General features: G+C 37.3%; 1 protein-coding gene across 2 annotated transcripts in view; it reads left to right on the forward strand.

Annotated features, from left to right (window-relative positions):
• MSH3 (mutS homolog 3) overlaps positions 1–12,223 on the forward strand; it is a 49,397-nt gene extending 37,174 nt beyond the window's left edge. Inside the window, exons 20-24 of one of the 2 annotated variants that reach the window (XM_081941087.1) lie at positions 995–1,152; positions 4,595–4,781; positions 5,535–5,664; positions 6,192–6,366; positions 10,880–12,223. In XM_081941087.1, coding sequence (XP_081797213.1) covers positions 995–1,152; positions 4,595–4,781; positions 5,535–5,664; positions 6,192–6,366; positions 10,880–11,009 — 780 coding nt within the window. In that variant the 3' untranslated portion in view covers positions 11,010–12,223. Of the gene's footprint in view, positions 1–994; positions 1,153–4,594; positions 4,782–5,534; positions 5,665–6,191; positions 6,367–10,879 lie in introns of those variants that run through there. The other variant, XM_081941088.1, reaches the window with a different exon arrangement.
• The last annotated feature ends 13,003 nt before the right edge of the window (positions 12,224–25,226 follow it).

Raw genomic sequence — 25,226 nt, forward strand, 5'->3', positions numbered from 1 at the left:
TGACTGTGTCCAAACAGCAATTCCCACGAAAAATTAAGAATATACCATTAAGATGCCTAGGTTTTTAGATCATTACACTTAAGTTGTACACTTAGAAAATGAAACAAAAAATTACATAGTCTCACATTTATTTCTGTGTTGGCTCTTTCTTTTCTGCATGCTTTAAAAGATATTCCAGACTTTGGGTCTTTCTAGAGAAGATTTTGAGGCATGTGAAATGGCAGAGATGAGGAAAAATCATTTAGACTAGTCATGGATCTTTATCACAGAGAATATTATAATATCATCCATCCATGTTTAGATTTGAACGACAGAAAATATGTATGTATATAAATTCAGGTAAAGAATAGTAATACATATAAATAAATCATTCGATGCTGCTGCTTCCTGTTTACATGCAACACTCCAGATTTTTAATATAAAAAAAAATCTTGTTTATTCCAGAATAACGTGATTTTTAAAAAACAGTTCTGACAATGCCATATACGTAGCATTGTTCAACTCAATTCTGAGTTTAAATCTGGCCTGCCTGGAAATAGCAACCCCCCGGCCCACAGTGCCTCTGCCAGCCAAAACAGGGCAAAATGTTTTGGCTGGCAGGGTGCTGTAGGGACCATCCAGCCAAAAACGGGGAATGGGGAGGGCTCTGCACCCCGTTTTGGCTGGCACAGTGCTGCAGGAGACACCCGTCCTGTCTCTACAGCCTCCGGCCGGCCCACAAAAGAGAACTACAACCCTAACTCTCTAAGAAATCCAGTTTGACACCCATGCCATATAGCTATTACATTTGCTATTACACTTAGATTTGAATTTTAAATATTTTTGTGAAGCAATGGTAATAAAAGAAGTGTATGAAATCTTACTGAGGCACCCTAATGTAGAATTTTTTGGAGTAGTAATTTGGAATCTGTTTAGGTGATCTGTATACGATCTGTCTGAAACTTTTCCATGTGCTTTGTTTTAAAATGGTCTAATTATGGTGTTAATTTTGCAGGAAGATAGTCAAAGAGTAATGATAATCACTGGACCTAACATGGGGGGAAAGAGCTCTTATATAAAACAAGTTGCATTGATTACTATCATGGCACAGATTGGTTCTTATGTACCAGCTGAAGAAGTAAGAATTGGTATTGTGGACGGTATATTCACCAGGTAAGATAACAAACATATTTTTGGGGTAGCTCTTATTTTTCAGTTTTAATGTTATATGTTTTTTTCTTTTTTAGGATTATCACAAAACATTCACATTAACATTTTAAGACTATAGCACTAATCCCTTTTCCTGTGCCTCCACATGCCTATTGTGGGTATTTTTGTGAACAGGCTATATCTAATTCTAATATAGAAGCCAATTAAAGAATGCTGCTGTTTTATGAAGAAAATCAGCCCCAGTTGCACATCATGTAATGGAATTTAAAAAATGTAGCAGTAGCATAGCTCTATTATAACTTTAATAAAGAGAAAATGAATTTCAAAAAAAGTTTGAAATATTCAGATGAAGGTTGTTCTCAGTTAACAACCATTTATTCTGTGACCATTCAAAGCTACAATGGCATTGAATGAGTGGTCCTTACAACTGATCCTCAGAGTTCTGGCTGTCTCAGCAACCCCCATGGATCATGTGATTGCAATCTGGGTATTTGGTAACCAAAAGCTAACAGAACAACCAGCTCATTCTAATGATGTTGCAATGTTCTGTGGTCATGTGATTGCCATTTGTGATCTTTCCTACCAGGTTCTCCCTCAAGCAGAGTCAGTAGGGAAGCTGGCAGGGAAGATTATCAAACAGTCCTATAAGTCATTTGAACTCCCCTGCATTTTTCTTCCTGAAGAACTTGACTATGAAATACAAAAACCTGAAAATCTCATACGCCATAGTCCCTTGTAACTACAGGTTCCACCGATGGTGGCTCATCTGTGCATCCTTTCCACTTAACAGCAGCCATCCCAACCTCTTCTGTGCTGCAGAAGTCACCTGCAAGCTGACCTGATTATAAGCCATCTAGGTCTTGCAACTTCCTGCAAGCTTCCTTTTTGACTTTGCTTATTGCAGACCAACAGCAAGGTAGTTGTGAGGAGTTCTTCGCTTAACAACAAGCTTAATGATGGCAACAAGGACTGCTGGAATTGCTGTCATTAAGCAATGTGATCATGTGATATAACACTTTACAACTACATTGCTTGATGATAGAAATTCCAGTCTCAATTACCATCGTTAAATGTACGACATACGATTTTAGTTGGTTTATTGAATTTAGCAGGACATACATCTTTTGAGTCTTAACATGCTTAAATGTATTTTGTTAGCTTTGAAATACTTTAATTTCTAATTTCCAATTGGGTAAGTTTGATTTGTGTTAATGAGTCTCTCATTAATATTTGAGAAGAAATCCTTCTTTGGATCAGTTCACTGTTTATAGCATGCAGTGAAAAAGATGAAAAATTATTGGTAATAATTTTAGCAGTAGCTTATATTACTGTTGACCAGCTTGATGAATAACAATTGTGCCATGGTGCCTGTCTCCTTTGAAATCTGGAAGGACCAACCTAGAGAGACAGATGCATGCTTTAATTTATAAGTTAGTTATGCAGTGTCTTAGTTACTGCGCTATGATTTAATTGTATCTTTCATTTTGTTTACAGCATTTTATTATTCCATCCCCCCTGTGGACTAGTTGTTAATCACTCAAGAGTTGTTTTTTTAAGATGTGTGACCATAAAATTTTCCTAATTAAACAAACAAATAAACCAACAGTTAAAAATAGATATGGAAGACAAATCCTTTCAGAGGAAGTATACATTTTTGGGTTAGGTGCATAGAATGCTGTTACCTTCCCTCTAAAGGTAGTTCCTATTTTTCTACTTGCATTTTTATATGCTTTTGAACTGCTAGATTGGCAGAAGCTGGGACAAGTAATGGGAGTTCACGGAGGTATTTGAACCACAGAAATGCCGACCTTTCTGATCAACAAGCTCAGTGTCTTCGCCACGGAGCCACCGCGTCCCTTTTTCTCTTAGTTGATCCTAAAAGGATGTCGGGTTCCAAAAACCAGGAAAGGAATGTTGTGATTCTTCCAAGCAAATTTCTTATTGTTCCACATCTTGCCAAACTTAAGCAAACTATCACCCACATGAAGCATATACTTTTGGAACTAATAGGGAGGAACCATCTTTTTTTTACCCAAACTCTCTAAACCAGCGGTCCCCAACCTTTCTGTCTCGACGGACTGGCAGCAGTGGCAGCGAGAGGGGAAGGTTTGCATGGACAAAATGCAGCTTCGCACTCTTGCCCGTTGCTTACATGGTCTGGTTTCCAACGGGCTACAGACCAGTACCAGTCTGTGACCCAGGGATTGAAGACCCCTGATTTAAACTGAATGGTTTTTGCTTCTCTGGAATGCACTCCCTTTTTCTTGGAAATCTAAACTACATTCCGTCACAAAGGCAAAGCTATCCACCAGTTCAGTGTCTAGATTGTTAATTCTAAATTTTGATGTATATGTCATCATTTTAGTCTTTCTGTGTCTAATCTTAGTCCCTTTTTTCCTCTTTAGCACCGTGATTTTTATTAGTAGAACTTGTAGAAGCTTGAAGGAGCTTTTCATTTGCATTTTCAACCATCAGAATAATGTCATTGACATAGCCCAGGTTATTGAAATTTCATCCTCTGGTTTTAACATCACATGCATTTTCTTCCAATCCAGCTTCTTAAATATATAGGCAGCAAATAGGTTGAATAAGTAGGGGAAGAGTACATATTCTTGATTGACTTCTTTGCCAATGTGGAATTATTGTTCTTCTACATCCTCTGTCCAGACTTCCTGTCCTAGGTTTCTCATTAAGATAACATGATATTCTGGAATTCCCATTTCCCTAAGCATATTTCACAGCTTTATATGATCAATATAATCAAAGACCTAGACAATGAAGCATATATTGTCTTCCTTTTGGTATTTTTTTTTCACTTTCTCAATTATCTAGCATCTATCAGCAACAATATAGCTTAACATTTTACAAAACTAGCTTGAACATCTGGCAGTTTTCTTTCAATGTAGGGTTCTGATCTGCATCAATTGATCTTAAGCATTATATTCATAGTATATGAAATTAATGAAAATGTATAAACAACACATTACATTGTCTTCTTTGACAATCGTTTGTGGATTGATCTCCTATCTGTTAGCCACTGTGGTGTTCTCAAAATGGATTAGATGGTAAATTTACTGATTTTTCTTCTGATAACTTGGCATATTTCTGTAGATACTTCATTAGTCCCTGTAGTCTTTAAGTTCATAAAATTCTGATCTAACACAGGAGTGTCAAACTCATGTCATGTCGACATCACATGACAATCGGCACTTCCCCCACCCTTTGCTAAACCAGGTGTGGGCATGGCCAGCATGTGACGCATCTGGTCAATGGGCCAGGAGTTTGACAGCTCTGATCTAGCTTTTTCTTCTAGTACCAGAGGTAAATACAGCAGGTACTTTCGAAGTACATTAGTTGCTGACATCTCTGTTGTACAAAAATTCAAGACACTCCTTGTATTTTTATTTTCTTTGAGACTTCTTTGACCATTTGTTTTTGGATGCAGAATGGGTGCCTCAGACAATGTATTTAAAGGTCGCAGTACATTTATGGAAGAATTAACAGATACAGCAGCAATTATTCAAAAAGCAACTTCACATTCACTAGTAATATTGGATGAACTAGGAAGAGGAACTAGTACACATGATGGAATTGCAATTGCGTATGCTACTTTAGAACATTTCATTAAGAATGTAAGTATATTATTTGATTAAGTATAATTAGTAAATTATAATCTTAAAGAAAAAGCGGTGGAAATAGATATACGTAGCAAGTATTTAGGTTCTTATTGAAAGGAAGTATTTGAATTTTTAGTCAATGTCAACAATTTTGATAGTTTGAATATGAGATCACTACAAAATTTATTAATTAAAACAATAATACATATTTACAAATCAATCAAATCAGTATTTACCAACTTTGCCCATTATAGCTTTGCCTTTACAATGTTCTTACTTCGGCTGCTTTTTCACTAATAGTTGGGAAGATTTTTAGATGTTAAGATCGAAACAGAACCTTGCAATTTAATAATGATATTGAAATTCTATTTATAGACTTAACACAAAAGTGCTCATACTAACAATACCAGCTTTAAAAATGTACCCACTTGTATGAAAGTGAATGGCTGGTACAAATGGACCATGCCTCTTTAAGACTTAGTTAATGCCAGAATTTAAGTTATAAATGAAGGGTACTTAACATAACTGAAATTAAATGAAGGAATTTGTCCTCTGTATAACCCAGGATTAACCTGCAAAATGAAGGATCAATTTGGGGCCCATTTTACAATGTATAAAAATTCTAAATATTGATGTTCACTAAAGCGCATTTTATGCTGTAGGACAAAACTAAAACATCAGATTTAGTTACAGGAAAATGATAGGTTATCAGCTTGCTGATAGTTGATGACATACTTTCAAATCTTACATATATATTTTCCCCTCCAGGTTGGTTCATTGACACTATTTGTTACCCATTATCCTCCACTGTGTGAGTTGGAAAGAGCTTATCCAACCCATGTTGAGAACTACCATATGACTTTTCTAGTGAATGAAGATTATAGTAAACCAGAAGATGGTATGATCTCAAATTGATCAGACTGATAAGTTTTTTTCAGTAATTCTTTAAAGCTGTTTGGTTGTCTTACATCTTAATTTTAGTCATCTTAGTATGAGTTAGAACAATTAATATGATTAAAGCTAAACATATTCAGCAACAGAACTACTGAGAACTATATGTCTTTGGTGGTAACAAGGATGTCTGAAACTGAACATTCAGAAAAATCCCAGAATTCGGTTGCTTCTCTGAGTGATATTTTGGCTTAGTCCTTATTCTGTTCTTAAGAGATCTGTAGTATTCCAGATACGTTTTGTCCCAAACTCCTAAAAACCCCTAGAACACTTCCAGTTTAGAAGATTAAGTTCCATAAAACTGCGAATATGTCTAGAATAATTGAATCAACATGATCCAGAGAAGAAATTGAATGTTTTGGAGTTTTATTGGTAGAAATTTGGGATTTGCATGTATCTGATTAAAAATAACTTCAAAAACGTACTAAAAGAGTTCATCGTAAAGTGATTAATAAATACACTTTTTCTTTTTAGATTTTGAAGAACAAAATCATCTTGACTGTGTTACTTTCCTTTATCAAATAACTAAAGAAGTTGCTGCAAGAAGCTATGGTCTAAATGTTGCTAAACTGGCAGATGTGCCAAAAGAAATTCTTAAAAAAGCAGCTTATAAATCTAAGGAACTAGAAAGATCAGCTGATGTGAAAAGGTTAGAAAATAGATTGGCTCGCTTTGTTCTGTAATGTGGCATTTATAAATGTCAAGGAGAAATGCAACTCAGAAGTGTGCATGTTTGTTTATGCATTTGTCTGTGACAGGAGTTGTACATATTTGCTAAATAAAGGGAACTAATTTTAGAAATAGCTAATAGTGTTCAGTATGTTCTGTAATATGATTTTCTTTGCTCTGGACTTTTCTGAAATGTGATTTTTGGCTTGCATATGTGTGTGTATGTGGATACCTGCAAATCCACATATGTGCAGAACTGTACTGTATATCTTGTAGACATTTATTAAGAATCTCTAGGATTGGTTTCAAGTGAGGATGGCAGCTCCCCATTTTAAAAGCTGTGTATCATTCAGATTTTTGCCTGTGCTTTCAATCTACTTTTTCTTTGGAAAAATGCCCGAGAAATTGCTTTCCTCTCAAATGAACATAGTATGTAGTGATATGGCATATGGAAAGTCTTTTCTATTTAATTTTATTTACAGTATTGTGAAGAAAATATGAAGGAGAATGTATACTACTTTATTTAAACACATTATCTAGGCACTAGAACTGGGTAATAAGAGATTGTGCCTATGTAAAAAAAAAAAGTTTAAACCAAGTAGGATAAAAATAGTCTTTGCATTATCATAATATTTATTTTTTGGGAAAAGTCAAATTTTCCATTAGAGTAGTTTTCCATTGTATTTGCCATCACATGGAAATAATTTATAATTTAGTGTTTTAATTCCTGTAGTATCTTTTTAAATCTCTTTGCCACATTTTCCCAATCTTCAAGATATGTTTTCTACATTAATGTAGAAAAAAGTAACAGCCTAGGAATACATAGAATTAAGATATTTCTATAGTAGAGCTAGATCTTTAATACGAAAGAATGAATAGAAAATGTGCAGTTGACCAGAAAAGGGATTGATGACAATATCCCCTTATTTTCAGATCACGTGTCAATTATTCCAAGGTAAACAATAGGACGTGATCTTATTTGGACATGATCACCCCTGACTTGGGGCTGAAATAACCTGAAATAGTTCCAACTCTGGACCCAATCTAAGAAGAGGACATTAAAGTCCTCCAGCATTAAAACTTTATAAATTCCAGCCACAATTCCCTGGTAAAACCCACATTCTCATCCCATAGTAATGTAATAGTAAAGAACTATAATGCCAGTACTTTATTTTCTGCAATGACAGTACTGTTGCAACTTTTTGTTATTTTATTAATCCTAGTATATTCTGTGAGAGAATTTAGGAAAAAATAAATACAAATAAAAACCAAACATTTGAATGGGAGAACTTAGCATTCGTAAACAGTTGTGATCTAATTTGTTTTGAGAAGCATATCAATGTGTGTAATCAATTGTCATGTGCAGAAAAAACACTAGAATGACCTTTGGTAACAATACTTTTCTCCAGAAAAAAAAATCATAACAATTTAATACTTTTTAATTGATTATTCCAGTAGAAAGTTTTTAATATTTTATTGCTTTTTAAAATAATAACAGAAAAAGAAAAAACAAGATACAAAACACAAAAACATAAAAAAACATTCTTAAAAATAAGTGAAATAATACAACGAAAAGTATAAAGTATAATATGTCATTATGGTATAATTACAGTTACAATTCTATATATCAGTGATGGTGAACCTTTTTTGGCTTGTGTGCCCTAAGGAGGGGCAGCGCAGGGGGCTTGTGCATGGGCATGCCGTACCCATAATGCAACACGCAACCCCGCAGTGCGCATGCATGCATGAGAGGTGCTCCCCCCCCATTTTTCAATGTTTTTTTCTCTCTCTCCAGGTTCCAGAGGCTTTATAGGAGACTGGGAAAGGCGAAAAAGCCTCCCCCCCCGGAAGCCCTCCAGAGGCTTCAGGGACCTTCAGGAGGCTTTCCTGAAGCCTCCGAAGGGCAAAAAATGACCCTGTGAGCAAACCAGAAGTGACTTCTGGTTTGCTCGGAGGGTGGTTTTTAGTCCTCCGGAGGCTTCAGGGAAGCCCCCTGAAGGTCCCTGAAGCCTCCGGAGGGGTTAAACCAACTCTCTGAGCAAACCGGAAGTGACTTCCGGTTTGCTCGTAGGGTCCTTTGTAGTACTTCCCGAACTTCCTGTTTGCCCATAGGGCCATTTTTTTGCGCTCCAGAGGCTTCAGTGGGGGGAAGGCTCTTTTCGCCCTCCCAGGCTCCTATAAAACCTCTGGAGCCTGGAAAGGATGAAAAATGTCTTTAAAAAAGGCTGAACTCAACTGGTAGGGCAACACCTCACGTGCCCTGATAAATGGCTCCGCGTGCCACCTGTGGCAAGCGTGCCATAGGTTCCCCATCCCGGCTATATATAATTATCTAATACAACCCTTTTGCAAGTAGGTATCTGTGAAATGAAAATGAATATTCATTTCTAATACACTTACGTAACTATCCTGCTTTTTAACCTACGATATTTTGTATAAATGAGTCCCGTATTTCATTATACTTATCCATACAAAGTTTATGTCTATAAGCAATTCACTTATAAGTAGCAAGTGAAATCAAGCCTTCAATATATTGAATAAATATGGCCATACATACATCTTTCAGTGTTGCAATGTCACTCTTTTAGCTACAGTAAAGGCACCCAGTATCCATTTTTATTGTCCAGTTGCCAAGTTCCATAAACTAGATATATAATTTAGGAGAGTATTATCCTTTGAAAAATTCAACTTTTGTTACACAGTCACGTTTATATAATCCACTAATTCTCCTCAAACCTAATAAGTATAAGACATTGTAAAAAATATGTTATAAGGAAGCATGTCCTCACATCTCTAGCAAAAAGCTGCCCTAGATAATCCTTGTCTATACAAGTGTAACAAAAGTCCAATAGTTTTTTTTTTAATTAATTTTTGTTGTATAAGTCATAGTTTAAAGTCTATTGGCATTCTTGCTATAAAGGGTAGGACATTCCTGATGGTCTAAGTAATATAGATGAACAAAAAATAATATGCAATAGCAGCAATAAAACAATATAATAAACAATGTAAGACATGTCCTAACACCAGCGCAACCATAATATAGAGAAAGCCCTCAATTAATGACAGTGTGATGGCATGTGAGTCTATCACCTAGCAGTCCTGACAGTTCCCATTGCTATCATTAACTGAAACCCATTGGTTGTTAAGTGAAGACACATCTTCATCGAGGCATTTCTGGTTTGGTTTCTCCCAGATCTGAGCCTCAGTAAGGTACGGGATTGCCTCCTTTACCCCCTCCTGAACTCCCCCCTTTCCTATCTCCACCAGTCTCTTTCCTTTTGTCTGTCTGCCTACTTGCTATCATTCCCACCATATTGTGCATTACTATTATACTAGCCACACCTTCTTTCACGAGCTACCAAGGCCTCAGTTTACACTCTGACTGGTAGGTCCATATTTTGCAACTAGGGCCACCTTTCACAAGGCTCTGAGTAGGATGTGAACAGAGGCCCTGACTGTACCAGTGTGAAAGAGAAGGGCAAAAGAAGGGCCTGGACAGAACAGAAGTGATGCATAGTGTGACAGGAGGACCCACTGGCAGCAGCATGTAGGAGGGGGACCAAAAGGTAGTCATAAATGGGATGGGCTCAAGTGGACCCTGAATTTAGTTTATGTGACTGTAGAGCATTGCAATGACTGAAACTTTGAGGACTGGTCATAAGTTCTGTCATTCAGTTACCTTTGAACAATCACTGAATGAATTGATATTAAGCAAGAACTACCCATAAATAATAGTGATTAATAAGAAAGAAGGTTATTCTGGCTTATAAAGGTCTGAAAAAGAAGAATTTTAAGGGTATTAGAGAGGGAGTTGATTCCAGAGAGTAGGAGCTAAATGGAAAAAAAACACTAAAATATAAAGTGTCAATTTTTAACAGGAATGAAAACTAATAGATTTTAATTGCACAGTGAAACTGAGCATGTGCCTTTTTAATTTAATTTAATTTTAAGTTAATGTAAGACTATTTCAATGAATTTTGTGTAGAGATTTTGGAGAGTTTTATTACTGTTTTCTCATCTCCCTTAACAAAGTGTGCTATGTTCATTTTGCATTATCAAGTAGGAAAGTATATTACTATGTCAGTGGTGGGTTCCGGATCCCGTTCCAACCGGTCGCCCACATGGACATATGCGGCACGCGCGCACATGCGTCATAACTGCCTGCGATGCCTCCGCAATGCTCCAGCTGCTCGGCAGAGCGTTGCGTAGGCACCTTACGCGCTGTGCGCGGAAGCCCCAAAGGCTTAAAGGACAAGTAAGGAGCTTGGGCGGGCGACTGGGCCCTCCGGAGCACCATACCGAAACGGTACCCAGTGCTCTGGGCAGGCTCCAGTACACCAGTACTGGGGTGTACCACCTGCAACCCACCACTGTACTGTGTTTATCATTTATTGTATATAAATATTTTATGCATATGAAATAAAAGTGGAGATACTTACATGTTGATTGTTGATTGATTAATACTTTTTAATATTGAACTGTTTGTTTTTTAGGAAAAGTTTGAAGTATTTTGCAAAACTATGGAACACTGATGACATTGAAGAACTTCGAAGATGGAAATGTGCATCTGAAGTACATAATGATTTCAGCCAATTTAAAAATTCCACAGAACTCTCCAACTAAAAATGAAAATAGCATATAAGGTTTAATAGTATCTCACAAAAAGAAATATATGTGAATAAAGTAAAATTTTAGATCATTTGTGGATATAGTAATAGTTTTTAATAACAATGCCTGGTTCACATAATCACTTTTGGTATTTAATTTCTGTAAACTAACTTCAATAATGAGTTATGCAGAATGGAGCACATAAACTAAAATGGTATAGCTGTTAGGAGCTCCTAGTATCCCCCACCCAAATTAAAAGCATCTTAAAAGGCCTTTCATCTCATCCAATTTTGATAATGAAAATTACATAATTTTCACCTAGATTAGCATTTGTGGAGTGGAAAGAGATGAACAGGTAACCAAAACGTACTTCTGTATTTTTTTCCCCTCAGAATAACAGCTTGATGGAGGAGTTTGTTTAAGAAAATACATTGAATATGGAGGTCCTTTTCCCTAGTGCTATGCTGTTTTTACTTTTAAAGCAAACATTTCAGAGTTCTTGTCACCTTGTCAGACTCTTGTTTCTAGAAATCATTGCAAAATATATTTTACATAATATCATCTTGATGCAGTCATGGCCAATTATGAAAGCAAAAATGGTCCATGTTGCATTATTTAATATCATTTGATATTTTTGTACTAAGCTTCAATTTTTTTAATTTTTCAAATTGCTTCCTAAAATCTGGTGACTTTATATGCTAAAAATAAAATTATTGTGACATTTTTCTATATTGTGTGTCAAGACATCACATTTCTCCCCGCCCCAGAACTGCATATACACTATATTGCCAAAAGTATTCGCTCACCCATCCACATAATCAGAATCAGTTGTGTGCGAATACTTTTGGCAATATAGTGTATCTGAAAGATTAGTATACACTCTAACCACTGTGTCATGGTGGCACAGTGGTTAGAGTGCAGTACTGCAGGTACTTCTGCTGATTGCTAATTGCCAGCAGTTTGGCAGTTCAAATCCCACCGGCTCAAGGACCTTCCATCCTTCTGAGGTGGGTAAAATGAGGACCTAGATAGTTGGGGGCAATCGGCTGACTTTGTAAACCGCTTAGCGAGGGCTGTAAAGCACTGGGAAGTGGTATATCAGTATAAGTTCTATTGCTATTGCTATACGTCCAAAAAGCTTTTTCCTATCTGATGGATAATTATGATTGTTGATGGAAATATGAAAATTATGTAACTATAAATTATATTAAAATAAATTTCTATTTATACCTGGCTGTGAAAGATGTGTTCATTTCTAAAACAACTAAAATAGCAGAAGAATAAATTATTTCTTTGGGTTTGTCAGATGTAAAATAATTTCTTATTATAGACCAGTGCAGAATGAAGTTCTCATATTTTATATTACTATTCTTTTTGAAAAAGTGAATTGATTTTTGTCCTTCCTGCAGAATAATCTTTACATTAGCATTAGCAATTGTCAATCAAATGTAGTTACAGTTCATCAAGAAAGTGGCGGAATGGATGGTATAGATCAGTGGTTCTCAACGTTGCCTTGCTGGAATAGGGACAAATGGAGACCCTTCGCCTCTTGGCCTGTTTTTGTTCAAGCCTAACATATAGGTAGTCCTCCACTTACCAGCCCACATTTGAGCCCAACATTTATGTTGTTAAGTGAGAAGTTTGTTGTGAGTTTTGCCCCATTTTATCATTTTTCTTGCCACATCTGTCAAGTGAATCACTGCAAGTTAAGTTAGTAACACTCTTGTTAAGCCACCTTGAGTCGCCACGTGCGAATAGGCAGCAATATGAATTCCCTAAATAAATAAATGGATGGATGGACGGACAGATAGACAGACATATGAACTGGAATGGTTTGTGAACTTTCAAATGGCATTCTATATAGCCTTCTAAGATAAAAACATAAACTAAAAAGATCTTTATACCCAAAAATTTATTTACAGAAATTTGCCCATAATTTGTTGATGGTGTTGGGGGTAGAGAGTATAATTTTAATGTTGTGGCTATTAATGAATATGAATTTACAAGCTAAAACGAAACAGTTAATTTGAATACATCACGGTCAGAACGGATAACATTTATGAGATATCAAGTACATCAGATTGTTAACACATACAGCGACAGTAGATAAATAGTGATGAATATTTATTTAAAAACTCTTGAGGTGATAACTACATTTTGTGCTGACTGAAGGAACTTCCAGAAAACCTTTCCCCGGTTCCTTATTATAAGGGGGTTCAGACATGCTATGCTGGCTGGCTGTATGTAGCTGAACTTGTCATGCCATGCTAGTGTCTTGTTTGAGAAAAGCAAGCTATAGCAAACTGGGAGGTTGCCAAAAAGAAAACAAGATTGCCCCAGATGGCTACCGCACTTTATACACTTCCTCTGTTGATTATATCTGAGGGAGTTGTTGCCATGCAACTGCAAATATATGCAAATGATTGTCCAATTTTTAAAGTAGTGCTTACAAGTAAGTGCTGATAAGAATGAAGGGATCTAGATTTCAAGAGACACTTGATTATGGGGACTTGAGGACTTTTGTTAATCACAAAATTGCAAACTATTATCCCATTTTATTTATACATACATTTATGCATTTAAAATTATTAATGTTTCCTAAATCACATAATGGTTTGCAATACAAAACAAAAATTCTAAACGAACTAAATTAAAAAAAAAACTTTTCTACCACCAATTCCCAAATGTTCTGAGGAAAAATGGGAGTACTCAATGCCTTGTTAAAGGAAAGCTATACAGTACATTTCATGTCTATCAGGCAAAGTGTTTCTGAGTGTCCGGCAGCCATTATGAAAGCATATCGATGGGTTCTCAGCCACCACCATCACCCCGCCATTTTGTGTAGGGTTTTGAAGACATCCCTTTTAAAAATAAAAATAAAAAAAGCAAGCCAAGCCTTACCAGAACGATGATCCTGCATGTTCCTGGTGGATGTAGGTTGAGTCTTGTAAGACTTTAATAGTAATCACCAGCACTTTGAATTCAATATAGAAGCAAACTGGTAATGGAGAGCTGCTGTGGTATCAGCAACATTGCTAAATTTGCCATCTCTTGTTTAGCAGATATAGGCTGTTGCATTTTCATCCAGTTGAGCCTTACATCCTCAAAGACAGTTTCATGTACAGTATATTGCAATAGTTTAATTTTCTGACCCTGGCTGGCAATAGCTGGTCTTCCATTATAAATCGCAGAGAGTCATTGTGACTACACTGAAAGAATGATTAATAAATAATTTCTCAAATTTATCAGTTTGATGCAATAACCTCTTTGAACATTTTATTTCCTAGCTTCAACCTCTTAATCTACTATTTTGCTTCGCCATCACTGAATTGTATGTATTCTTGAAATTCTTCAATATTGCTAATCACTTTTACTTCAAAAGCTCCCAGTCTCACTATATTTGTCAAGATTTATTTATTTGATAGAGACTGACATTCATGGAAGCACAGCTCATGTGGGCAATGATAGGGATCTAAAACATGATCAAGAGTTGAAATGTTTAGTTCTTTAAATAACCTAAATAACAGAATTTGGAAAAGGTGTGCCTCAAAACTTTACCTCTTGACTCCCTCAAAGAATAAAAATATTACTGACTACAAAAGTAAATGAATAAAATGTACTGTATTATACAAAAATGGAGTTTCTAATGGTTTGAAATTAATACTATTATGATATATGTCTTATGACAAATAAGTGAAAAAAGATAATGCTTGTTAGCTAGAAAGGCCAAGTACTCTACACATGTCAGTATAGTTTTGACAGAATGTGATTATAGGATTTCAATTTTATTAGATTTTGAACAGGAGCTCAAGATAACATGTAATTTTCCCTCCTATTTTTCACTACTAGATCGGTTGGCCTGAAATACAAAATCATCCAGTGAGTTTTTGTAGCTGAGAATGCTTAGAAACTAGAGCTTGAAACTCCCAATCTTTCTTTAATACATTAACTACTATACCACAGTGGCTTCCTTATTCTTATTTAGTATTTGAATAAGAAATATGTATACATACAATCTACCTATCCTAATTAAAATTGAGCATTTTTATGTCTGTAGTTTATTATGTGTAGGAAGGCTCCTCCTCCTCTGAATAAAATATTCCACAGAGTAACAAGAGGGGCAGAATAGAGTATATCTCCTAAAGGAGAAGAGGAGAAAAATCTTAACAAAGGCAGAAAGCAGCCTGTCTTTTCTCCACTAAAACAGCCTGCAGGCAAAGCTTAAGAAAACTAAGTTTCATCCATGATAAAACAATGTATACATTACCCAGACTTGGCTAAAGCAATGTCCAAATAGATGACAGAATAGCCCAGTAGCTGAAACTGACACGATTAGGCTGACCGGATTAGATCAAGGAAACAAACACCTAGGATTTCTATTTCCCCTTTACTTCTAGGGCTGGTCACAACCTTGCAGACCATAATGAGAAATCTTGCAATACAGTTAAATAATAAAGGACACCCAGACTCAGTCATCTCAATTACAAAGCCCCCAAAACAAAAAAAAACTCATCTATTGACCAGGCCAATTTGCTAGCTGCCCCCAGAAATCCTTGCTGTTGTCACTGCTGCTACTGGGCTAATAAACCTCCTTTCCAATTGCAGCCTGCCTTCAACTTATTATCCTTCCCTGTGTTTTTCTCCCATCTTGGAATACAGACTGGATTCCAACTTCGTGTTTTGAAACAACAATAAGACAAATTTTAATTTTTCCTAACTGTAAAAGTCTAACTTCTATAATCAATTTCTTCTGTGTATCTACGTAGGCAGTATTTTGATTAGTCATTACCATTAATTGCTTTTCAGATTTTGCTGTATTATTTTAAAATTAGAATAGAGACTAAAATCCTCCTGGGTAGGTATTAAAACTAAACAGATGTCCCTGCTTGGTTTAAATATGAAATTAATTCTGCATAGAATAAAACAACTGCAAGTTTCAAGAATTTACTTAGTTTATTCCTTTATTTGCGATAAATTCCATTCATATACTATTATGAGCTAGATCCATGTTGGCGAACTTATGGCATGAGTGCCACAGGTGGCACACAGAGTCCTCTCTGGGGACATTCCAGCCATCACCTCAGTCCTGTTCCACCATGCATGCGCCTCCCATTGGCCAGCTGATCTTCGGGTTTCTGACGCACATGCACAGGGGCATCAGGTCCTGCACAACCTGAAAGCCAAAACGGGGTGTGTGGGGGGGTGAAGCCCTACTGTGCCCCGTTTTGGGCCTGGAAGGCCTCCTGCACCAGTCTGGTAGCCAAAACAGGGTGTGGGGGGGCGCACAAGCCGCCCTCGCCCCATTTTGGACCTGGAAGACCACCTGCACCAACCTATAGGCAGAAAATTGGCAAGCGAGGAAGGAGTGCATGGACAGGAGACACGCATGCATGTGTGGGGGATGTGCACATATGCACGGGGAGCACTTGCATTGCATTTTGGGGGGTTGCATGTGCATGCTTTGGGCACTCGGCACTAAAAAGGTTAGCCATCACTGAGCTAGATTATTACCTGAAGTGGCTGGAGATAATTCAGATAATTATCTTCATCTTTTGCTCCTGCCTTGCCCAGTTTTGATAACAGCTTATTTTTTTTCTTAAATAGTTGCATCACACAGTAATAATATAGCTGTATTTGAGCTTCACAATGGCCTCTTTTAAAGAGCCATTTTTTAAAAAAAACCTGTGAAATCTTAAAAGAGGGAGAAATACTTAATTTTACATATGTATTGCATGTCCATTTGTTGACATTTTGATCAAAGTTCAGCAGACAAAATGTTTCAAGTTGATATTAGTTCTATGTTTCTTATATCACACACTGCACTATACGTGGCTGCACAAATATGTTAGTCACTTTCTGAAGAATCTTGCAAGGAATCAATGGCCAATTAGACAAAATAACCCAACAATCTAGAGAACCCTGGCTGATCACTAGTAGACTTTGTTAGATCACTAGTAGAGTATGTTAGAAGCTGCCTCTTTAACAGCCTGCCTAATTTTGTCTCTGCAGCAAGAACTGTCTTAATAATTAGGAACTTGCTAGGAAAAGATATCATTACAATCAATTGGAGATACCTGGTTTATTGTTCCCTGTGACTGAAGCAAGATTCCTCCTGGTGATTTCCTAATTACCAAAGCTCTATTCTCATACGAGCCGAGCAAGAGGAATTCCATATTGTGCACTGGTGTGATAAATTATAACCACATTTTGTGCCAATGCAGTCTATCAGTGTGCCAGATTGTGAACAATAAACCAGATTTTTTCCCAATGCAATCTCTATATCAGCACACTAGTTTTATGAATATTTGCTAAAGCACTCACTATCTTTAGCAATTATTCTTGCAATTAAGTATCACAATCATATTAACAGAATAGATTTTCTGAATATGCAAGCCTGTGTTAAATGATAAAGATAATGAGCCCAGTATGAAGAGTTCAAGCATGATTTTATTTTATACATATGATTTTGTAAGGCCACTTACAAAATTTGTATGACAATGTGAATCTAATGGGTTTTTTTTTTAAATCCATAATATTTATTTATCTGAGAATTAGTTTAGTGCAGTCTTAAGGCATCCGGCTAGAAACCAGGAGACCATGAATTCTACCTCCCGTCCTCCCCCTAGACAAAAGCCAGTTAGGTGACCTTGGGCGAATCACTTTCTCTTTCCTTAGGAAGAATGCAGTGACAAACAAAAAGAAAACCTTGCCAAGAAATTGCAGGCACTGTCACAATTTTCCCATGACAGAATGGAAGGGAAAAAAACAATATTTATTTAATTCGCATAAACCTCTTTAAAGAGATGAGAGTTGGCTTTGTTCTGTTCTTTTACTGAGAAATGAACTGAATTAATATAATTAGATGAAGTACCCATTTCAAGATTTTTAAAATGTCATCCGTTTATAAAATCTATCCCCTTGTGTTTTTTTTTTAAATGACTGATTTCCATAAAGGGATGCCAAGGTTAAAAAACTGTTCCAAAATTAAATGCCAAAAAAATATCATGTGTACTGAAATATTTAAGAATAAAATAAAATGCATCACATCTGGAGGAAGAAAATACATTGTCATGAAAAATAATTCAGGACAGCCTTTATGGATATCCTTGTAGAGCTGCTGTGCCAAATGAAGAAGACATACTTTTGGGGAGACTGAGAAATACGTAGCTGAGTGGAGAACAGATAAGAGGTTTCATGTCCAGGAAAGTCTATGTAAGAAAGATAAAGTTGGAATGGACTACATTTATAAGAAAAAAGTGGGTGGAAGTGAGAGTGTGGACAGAAGGGAAACCTGTAACAGGCAAAACTTTCACGTGAAGTGTTAATACCACTTTATAATGCCTTGGTAAGGCCACACTTGGAATACTGCATTCAGTTCTGGTCGCCACGATGTAAAAAAGATGTGGAGACTCTGAAAAGAGTGCAGAGAAGAGCAACAAAGATGATTAGGGGACTGGAGACTAAAACATGAAGAACGGTTGCAGGAACTGGGTATGTCTAGCTTAAGAGAAAGAAGGACTAGGGGAGACATGATAGCAGTGTTCCAATATCTCAGGGGTTGCCACAAAGAAGAGGGAGTCAAACTATTTTCCAAGGCACCTGAGGACAGAACAAGAAGCAATGGGTGGAAACTAATCAAGGAGAGAAGCAACTTAGAACTGAGGAGAAACTTCCTGACAGTTAGAACAATTAATCAGTGGAACAGCTTGCCTCCAGTTTCTGCCTCCAGAAGTTGTGAATGCCCCAACACTGGAAGTCTTTAAGAAGATGTTGGATAGCCATTTGTCTGGAACGGTATAGGGTTTCCTGCCTAGGCAGGGGGTTGGACTAGAAGACCTCCAAGGTCCCTTCCAACTCTACTATTGCATTGTATTGTAAAAGTGGAATTAGGAGTCTTGAAGGCTGAAGAGGTTTCAAGTGGATTTAAAATCTCTGAGGAGGAATTAGCATGAAGGTTGCTGTACACAGAGAAGGACACAATATAGGACAGTGACAGCAAAACTTTTTGTCATCAAGTGCTGAAACTGGAATGCATGTATGCACCGGAGCCCAGAAACCAGGAGACCAGCTGGCTGGTGCAACAATGTACACATGGGCTCCGGTCAGCTGATCTTCAGATTTCTGGTGCTCCGGCATGTGTGTGGACCAGCTGGCTGGGACTCATGCGCAAGCCAGAAACCAGAAGAGCAGGTGGCGATGGCCCACGTGCCCACGGATGCCATAGGTTCACAATTACAGGTATAGGATCTATGTACTGCAGTGTTTTTCAAACTTGGCAACTTTAAGGTTCGTGGACTTCAATTCCCAGAATTCTTAAATGCTGGCTGAGGAATTCTGGGAATTGCAGTCCACACATCTTAAAGTAGCCAAGGATGTGATCATTGCCCTAGAAATTGTCTGATACTCCCTCTGCTCTTCTTGGGTGAGTTTGAACTTTCTGATTCTGCTGCAATTCACTCAGGATTAGGGAAATTCAGTAAAGAGGCAAAAGCTTCTAAAAAGCCTGACCCTCCCAGTTCCATTCAAAGAAAAAATAAAGTCTTTGTGACGCCCCCCCCCCCCTTACAAACTCTGAAAACTGAAGCCTTTTCCATATCCATTGGCTGTGAAATCTCCTCTGGACAGGAATGCTAGCCTTCTATTATCTTCACCTTTTATAAACCCTATAATTTCTTTCCTAGCAATAATTTTTTTCATCTTGTGAACTGAACCAATCAACAATAACCCCAAGCATTCCCTTTGTGTTCCTAGAACATTTCGGCCCTTCAGAATATTCTTTCGACACAGATCTTGCATCTTAGCTCTAGTCCTTGTCTCATTGTCAGAAATTAGGCCTGTTGCTTCGGATGCCTTGCTGATCAGAGAGTTCTGCTGCATTTACTCTTGCATAAGGCTCAGAAGTGAAAACTATGTTGCTGGAACTCCTGTGAAATCCAATTGGCTTCCTCATCCATATTTTTACCTGGTGCTTAGTCTGGAGACCAAGCATCTAACTTTCGTTTTGATGAGTTCCATTTCTAATTTAGGGAGTAAGTTTGTCAAATTTCCTTTTTTTGGGGGGGGGGGGGGGAAATTTACTGACTATCTGAGATTGTAGAGAACTCACTTTATGAATTAGTGCAGTGATGGCTAACCTTTTTGCCATCGCATGCTAAAAGCAGGGGGAGTGCAGGGGGGGTCGTGCAGGGGCATGTCCACACCCATAAGTCTATGCCTGTGACCCCCTTGTGTGCATGTGTGTGTGATCCCCACCCTCCACCTTCCATTTCCGAACTTCCGGATTGTCCGTAGGGCCGTTTTCCTCCCTCCGGAGGGTGAAAAATGGCTGAAAATGAAGGCCGAAGTCAGCTGGCCAGCACACACATGCACACTTGAGCTGAAAGAGCAACGCTTTGTGTGATCTAACAAATGACTCCACATGCCACCTGTGGCACGTGTGCCATAGGTTTACCATCAGGGAGTTAGTGTAATTTTTTTAGAGTCTTAATTCTCATGCTTCCAATCTTATTGAAAAAAGAATGAAATTCTTGGGTTTAATGCCACTATATCATTAAATCTCTTTCTGTGAAAAAAAAACCTTTACAAAATAAAAGAGGTCTGCTAACACTTATTTCAACACAAATCCAGTTCTATTGGATTGGGTGTATCCCATCAGCAGCAGCATCCACAGATAAGGAAGAAAGAAGTTGGACTGTCAAGGACAAGCTATTCCTCAAGAGCATTTTCTTTCCACACTGCTCTATACAAGTCATACATGATGAAATATACTTAATACTCATTATTATCTTGCTTGTCAAATGACAGATGTCAGATCATTTAAGCTTATCATTCAGAAACAGAAGATTTGTTAAATGGAAGCACAATGTAGTTAGTTTGGCAGCATCCTCCCTTGAGGTTTATCTGCCTACACTGAAAGCCAAAACTAAGATCAAGGTCTTCCCTTTCAGTCAGTTCACAATTCAGATTGATAATCCTTGAACGGAGTCTGCAAACTCTATACAAAAGCATGCAAATGGCAATTACAACTGTAATTCAGACTCTCTCACAGCCCTCTATGATGCCTCTCAGTGGTGGTATTCACAATGGTTTGGGCGAACTTGTAGTGGCAACCTGTGGGTGTTGTGGGTCAGGTGGGCCTGCCCCCCCCGGCACTATGTTGTGTTATTTAGCCACGTTTTCTAAGCCACTCGCATGTGTGCAAGTTGCGTGCGCGAACAAAGCACAAGAGAAGGCCACACGCATGCATGGAAGGCATGCATGCATGCATGTGAGCGAAGCAAGCATGCGCACACGCTCACATTTTTGGTGCGCAGTGAACTGGTGGTAAAATTATGTGAAATCCACCTCTGGTCCCTCTACTGTTTCAATCACAGACAACCACCTTTTCAAGCGAAGCAGTCATGTAGCCCCTGAAGCTAACTTTCGTTGTGGATATTGCCTTTCTGTTCTGTGCAAAAGAATCAGAGGCTAGAGGCAGCCATCTTTCATTTTGATCCTGATGTTCGCCAATACTCCTCATTCACGGATGGCTTGGCTCAGTTTTAAGAAGTGTGGAGCTCAGTAAATAATGACTGCTAGATTTTGTCTATTGTTTGTATGTTGTTTAACCATTCAGTTGTGTCTCACTCTTGGTGACTTTATAGACAAGTGCGCTCTAAGTTACCCTGCTAAACATAGCTTCTTTCAGTTGTTGGATCTTCATCTTTGTATCAGTTTTGATGTTATCTATAATAGGTTCATAACAGGTTATCCTGTGTTTTATTTCAGAAGTAGAACTGCCATTGTGAACAAATTGTTGGTAGAGGTCATGAAATTCTGAGCTAATTTTGTAAAGGTAGTCCTCAACATACAACAGTTAATTTAAGGTATAAATTGATTAGGCCTTACAGAAGATTAGTCCCATTCAAGATATTTCACCATTCCAAACAATTTCACACTGTATATTTATAATTTTACTGACTCTATTCTCTTATCTCAGAATGATACTGGTTGCTGTCATCCATCCTCTTCTTCAGCAATGATATGTTTTTCATCTATTGGCTTGCAGGATGAGTACATCACCATATTTTTCTTCAATGTATAGGAAATTGCTCCATTTACCAGTTTTGTTTTTTACCATTTGGTCTTGCCATGATCCTGGGAGCTTCCCCCTCCCCCCCAAAGGTACAGTATAGGTTGTGTAATTGTATATTTCCATATCCATCTTATTTATCTGAAAGACTGGCTGAAAACGACACCATGCTTTTTCATTATGCCCCCTTTTCAAGTGCTTCTTTTACAAGTCAATTACGAAATGCCTTTCATTCTCTATAGATTACTCTTATCACAGGGGGAACAATCAATGTTAGAAAGGGAACTATATTTCTCTTGCCTTTGCTATGCCATGATCCATGTTTTGGGCCACATGGTAGCCCAGGCTTAGTCATTTCCCCTATCTTGGATGCATCCCTCATTGATCCTTTCCACTTTTAACTTGAAGCACTGGTTCCTCATACAGTCTGTAACTATTCTACTAGTCATAAGTCTGGAAACATCAATGACCAACTCAGCAATGCTTGGTGAGACATTTGTAATAAAGTCTGCATCTTTCAGTCAGGACCCTCATCTGGGAGAATAGAATCTGCCTGTCATGTGCTTATATCCTGAGAAAGGATATTTAGGGCCCCAGATCCACGAGATCAACATTATAATACAGATTACCATCTGAGGTTCATTTCAACCCTTTCTTGCTGGCATTTCGGAAAGGTACAAAACCAATGTTGTTTTGACAGTATGTACTCACGGAGAAGAATGACAGGCTGCTTTTGACTTCAGTTTGCATTTAATTCTGGTGATAGTTTTTAATTTAAGAGATGCTGGTTTTATGGAGGCAGTGGGTTGCTTGGATTGTGCTTTGTGATTTCTTTTAGGGTATATCAGCTACACTCCTTGTGATCAAACAGTATATAAATCAGAGGTGGTATTCAGCAGGTTCTGACCAGTTCTGGAGAAATGGTAGCAGAAATTTTGAGTAGTTCAGAGAACCGGTAAATACCGGTTCCTTATTTATTACATAGATATAAATCTATGTAATAAATAAGAATGGATCTTTTTGCACCTTTATTCATCAGTGCTTAAGTTTCTGCACCAGGGCCAGAATTCAACTTTCTACGCTATACTTTCCTATCTTTTTGAAATGAACTCTATAATATTCCTTTTGATAGGAATCTTCTGAGAATCCATCAGAACAGTTGCAGTCTCATCATAGAACAATGGCTTTGACAAACATAATTTATTCCTCTAGTATGTCTTGCTTTAGAATTATTTTTGCCTCCTGAACTGGCCTGACCTACTGTACTGATCCGTACCCCGAGCCTCTCCCTCATTTTGTTCATCTTGATGTCAAGTCTTTCAGACTTCTGGCTAGTATTCCTAGTCATTTTATGTCCTGGAAGATGGCAAATTTAATAGTAGTCATGTTGATTGGTCAAGTGGAAGATTTACCCAAATTGAAATGCTCTCTACTTTTCAAAGGGATAAAGTAGTCTTCTCAAACATATCTTTCTTCTACAATCTGTCTCCATTTTCCCTAGTTTCTTGGTAAAATAAGTCACTCCATTATTTCAAAACAGTATTTGTATTTTGTTTGGAGACTACAATAAAAAAAACTGGTTAATTTAAGCAGTTATCTGTAAATTCACACAACCCACCCCGACACCAGTTTCAAGTTATCTCTGTTCCTCCTTTGTTCCATTGTATCAGCCTTAGAAACTGAAGGTGTTTGCTATGGGCAGTACCAAATTATGCATAGTATGCAGACAGAGCAGGAGTCTTATGAAGAATTTTGTAAGCTTCCAAAGGTCAGAATGGGCTCTGTGGAGATGCATGATATCACTGCAGTTGTGTAGAATTTTACTATTAAAAGTAGAAGAAGTCATAACCTTACATTACAGTGACCATCTATAAGTGGGGTTGTGCACGCATGCACGCTGGGTCGCGTTCATAGCATTATGGGTGTGGCATACTCACGCATGACCCCCCCTGCACTCCCCCTGCTTTTGGCATGGGAGCCAAAAAAGGTTAGTCATCACTGGCTTAGGACCTCTGATCTATAAAATCTGGCTGCAAAACTCAGATATGCTTATAATGTTATCTTCAGATGCATGGCTTCAATAATTTTTTCCCCTTGTTTTCTGTTGTGGCATCTGTCCTGTGGAATGAGGTCCCCTCTGAGATCGATACAACTCCCATCCTGATGGTGTTCTGGAAGGCCTTAAATAGCTGGCTGTTCTTCCAGAACCTATAGCTAGGCTGATAGAACCCCCTTGTTGGATGTGTTTGTACAGTACATGATGTTTGAGTCAAGTGGCCTGATGCCCATCATGTTTAGATGCTTTGTGTGTAGTTCTTTTGACAAGAAGAAGAATCAAGGAAGTGTTCTGTTTATACTCATAATTCAAATTATGGAAAGGTGTTGTCAAAAGAACAGTATGCAGTCTTTCCTGTTTAATGCTCAGTTTGAACACATTGATATCATATTTATGTAAGAAATAGCTGTGAAATTCATGATTTGGCCATCAATTCCCTAATTAATTAGTGGTTGATGCACAGTTGACTGAGTGTAAATGCTGAAAAAAATAATACTGTGGACAATTTTACTATTTTTTCATTGAAATACTTTCACTGATAGGTCATCCTGATTCATGTTTATACAAATGTTACATTAGATAGTCTATCTAATTATTAATAATATTTCATAGGTAATAAAATCATATAATTCAAATAAGTTATTTAAATAATAAAATTCAGCTATGTTCTATAATTCTGAATGTTCAGTGCTTGCAAAAAAAAAAGCACCACACCCTTCTACAAAGATTTTTAGATATTTATATCTTTTGCACTTACATAACATAGACTTTAGTATGGGGCTAGTAGAAAGGTTTTCACACTGCCTACACACTGTTCATTTTTCTCCTCTTTGTGAGGAAATTTAGAATTCAGCTATTGTACAAGAGTTCTACAAAGTTCTTTGCGTCCTAAAAAGTGTTTATTTATAGCACCATATTGTTACTTCACCAAATTCTAAAACTGAAGACTATTGGTAATTTTATATGCATATACTGTGCTTTCAGCAGTCACTTTTTAATTAATTATTTTCTGAAGAAAATCCTTTAATTTCAAAGCAAGTACATTCTTAGTCATTTTTAGTTACTCTGTATGTAAATTGGGTTAATGCCATAGTATCAGTTAACT

The sequence above is a fragment of the Natrix helvetica genome (genome assembly GCF_964273705.1).
Source record: "Natrix helvetica genome assembly, chromosome: 2".
Taxonomy (NCBI): Eukaryota; Metazoa; Chordata; class Lepidosauria; order Squamata; family Natricidae; genus Natrix; species Natrix helvetica.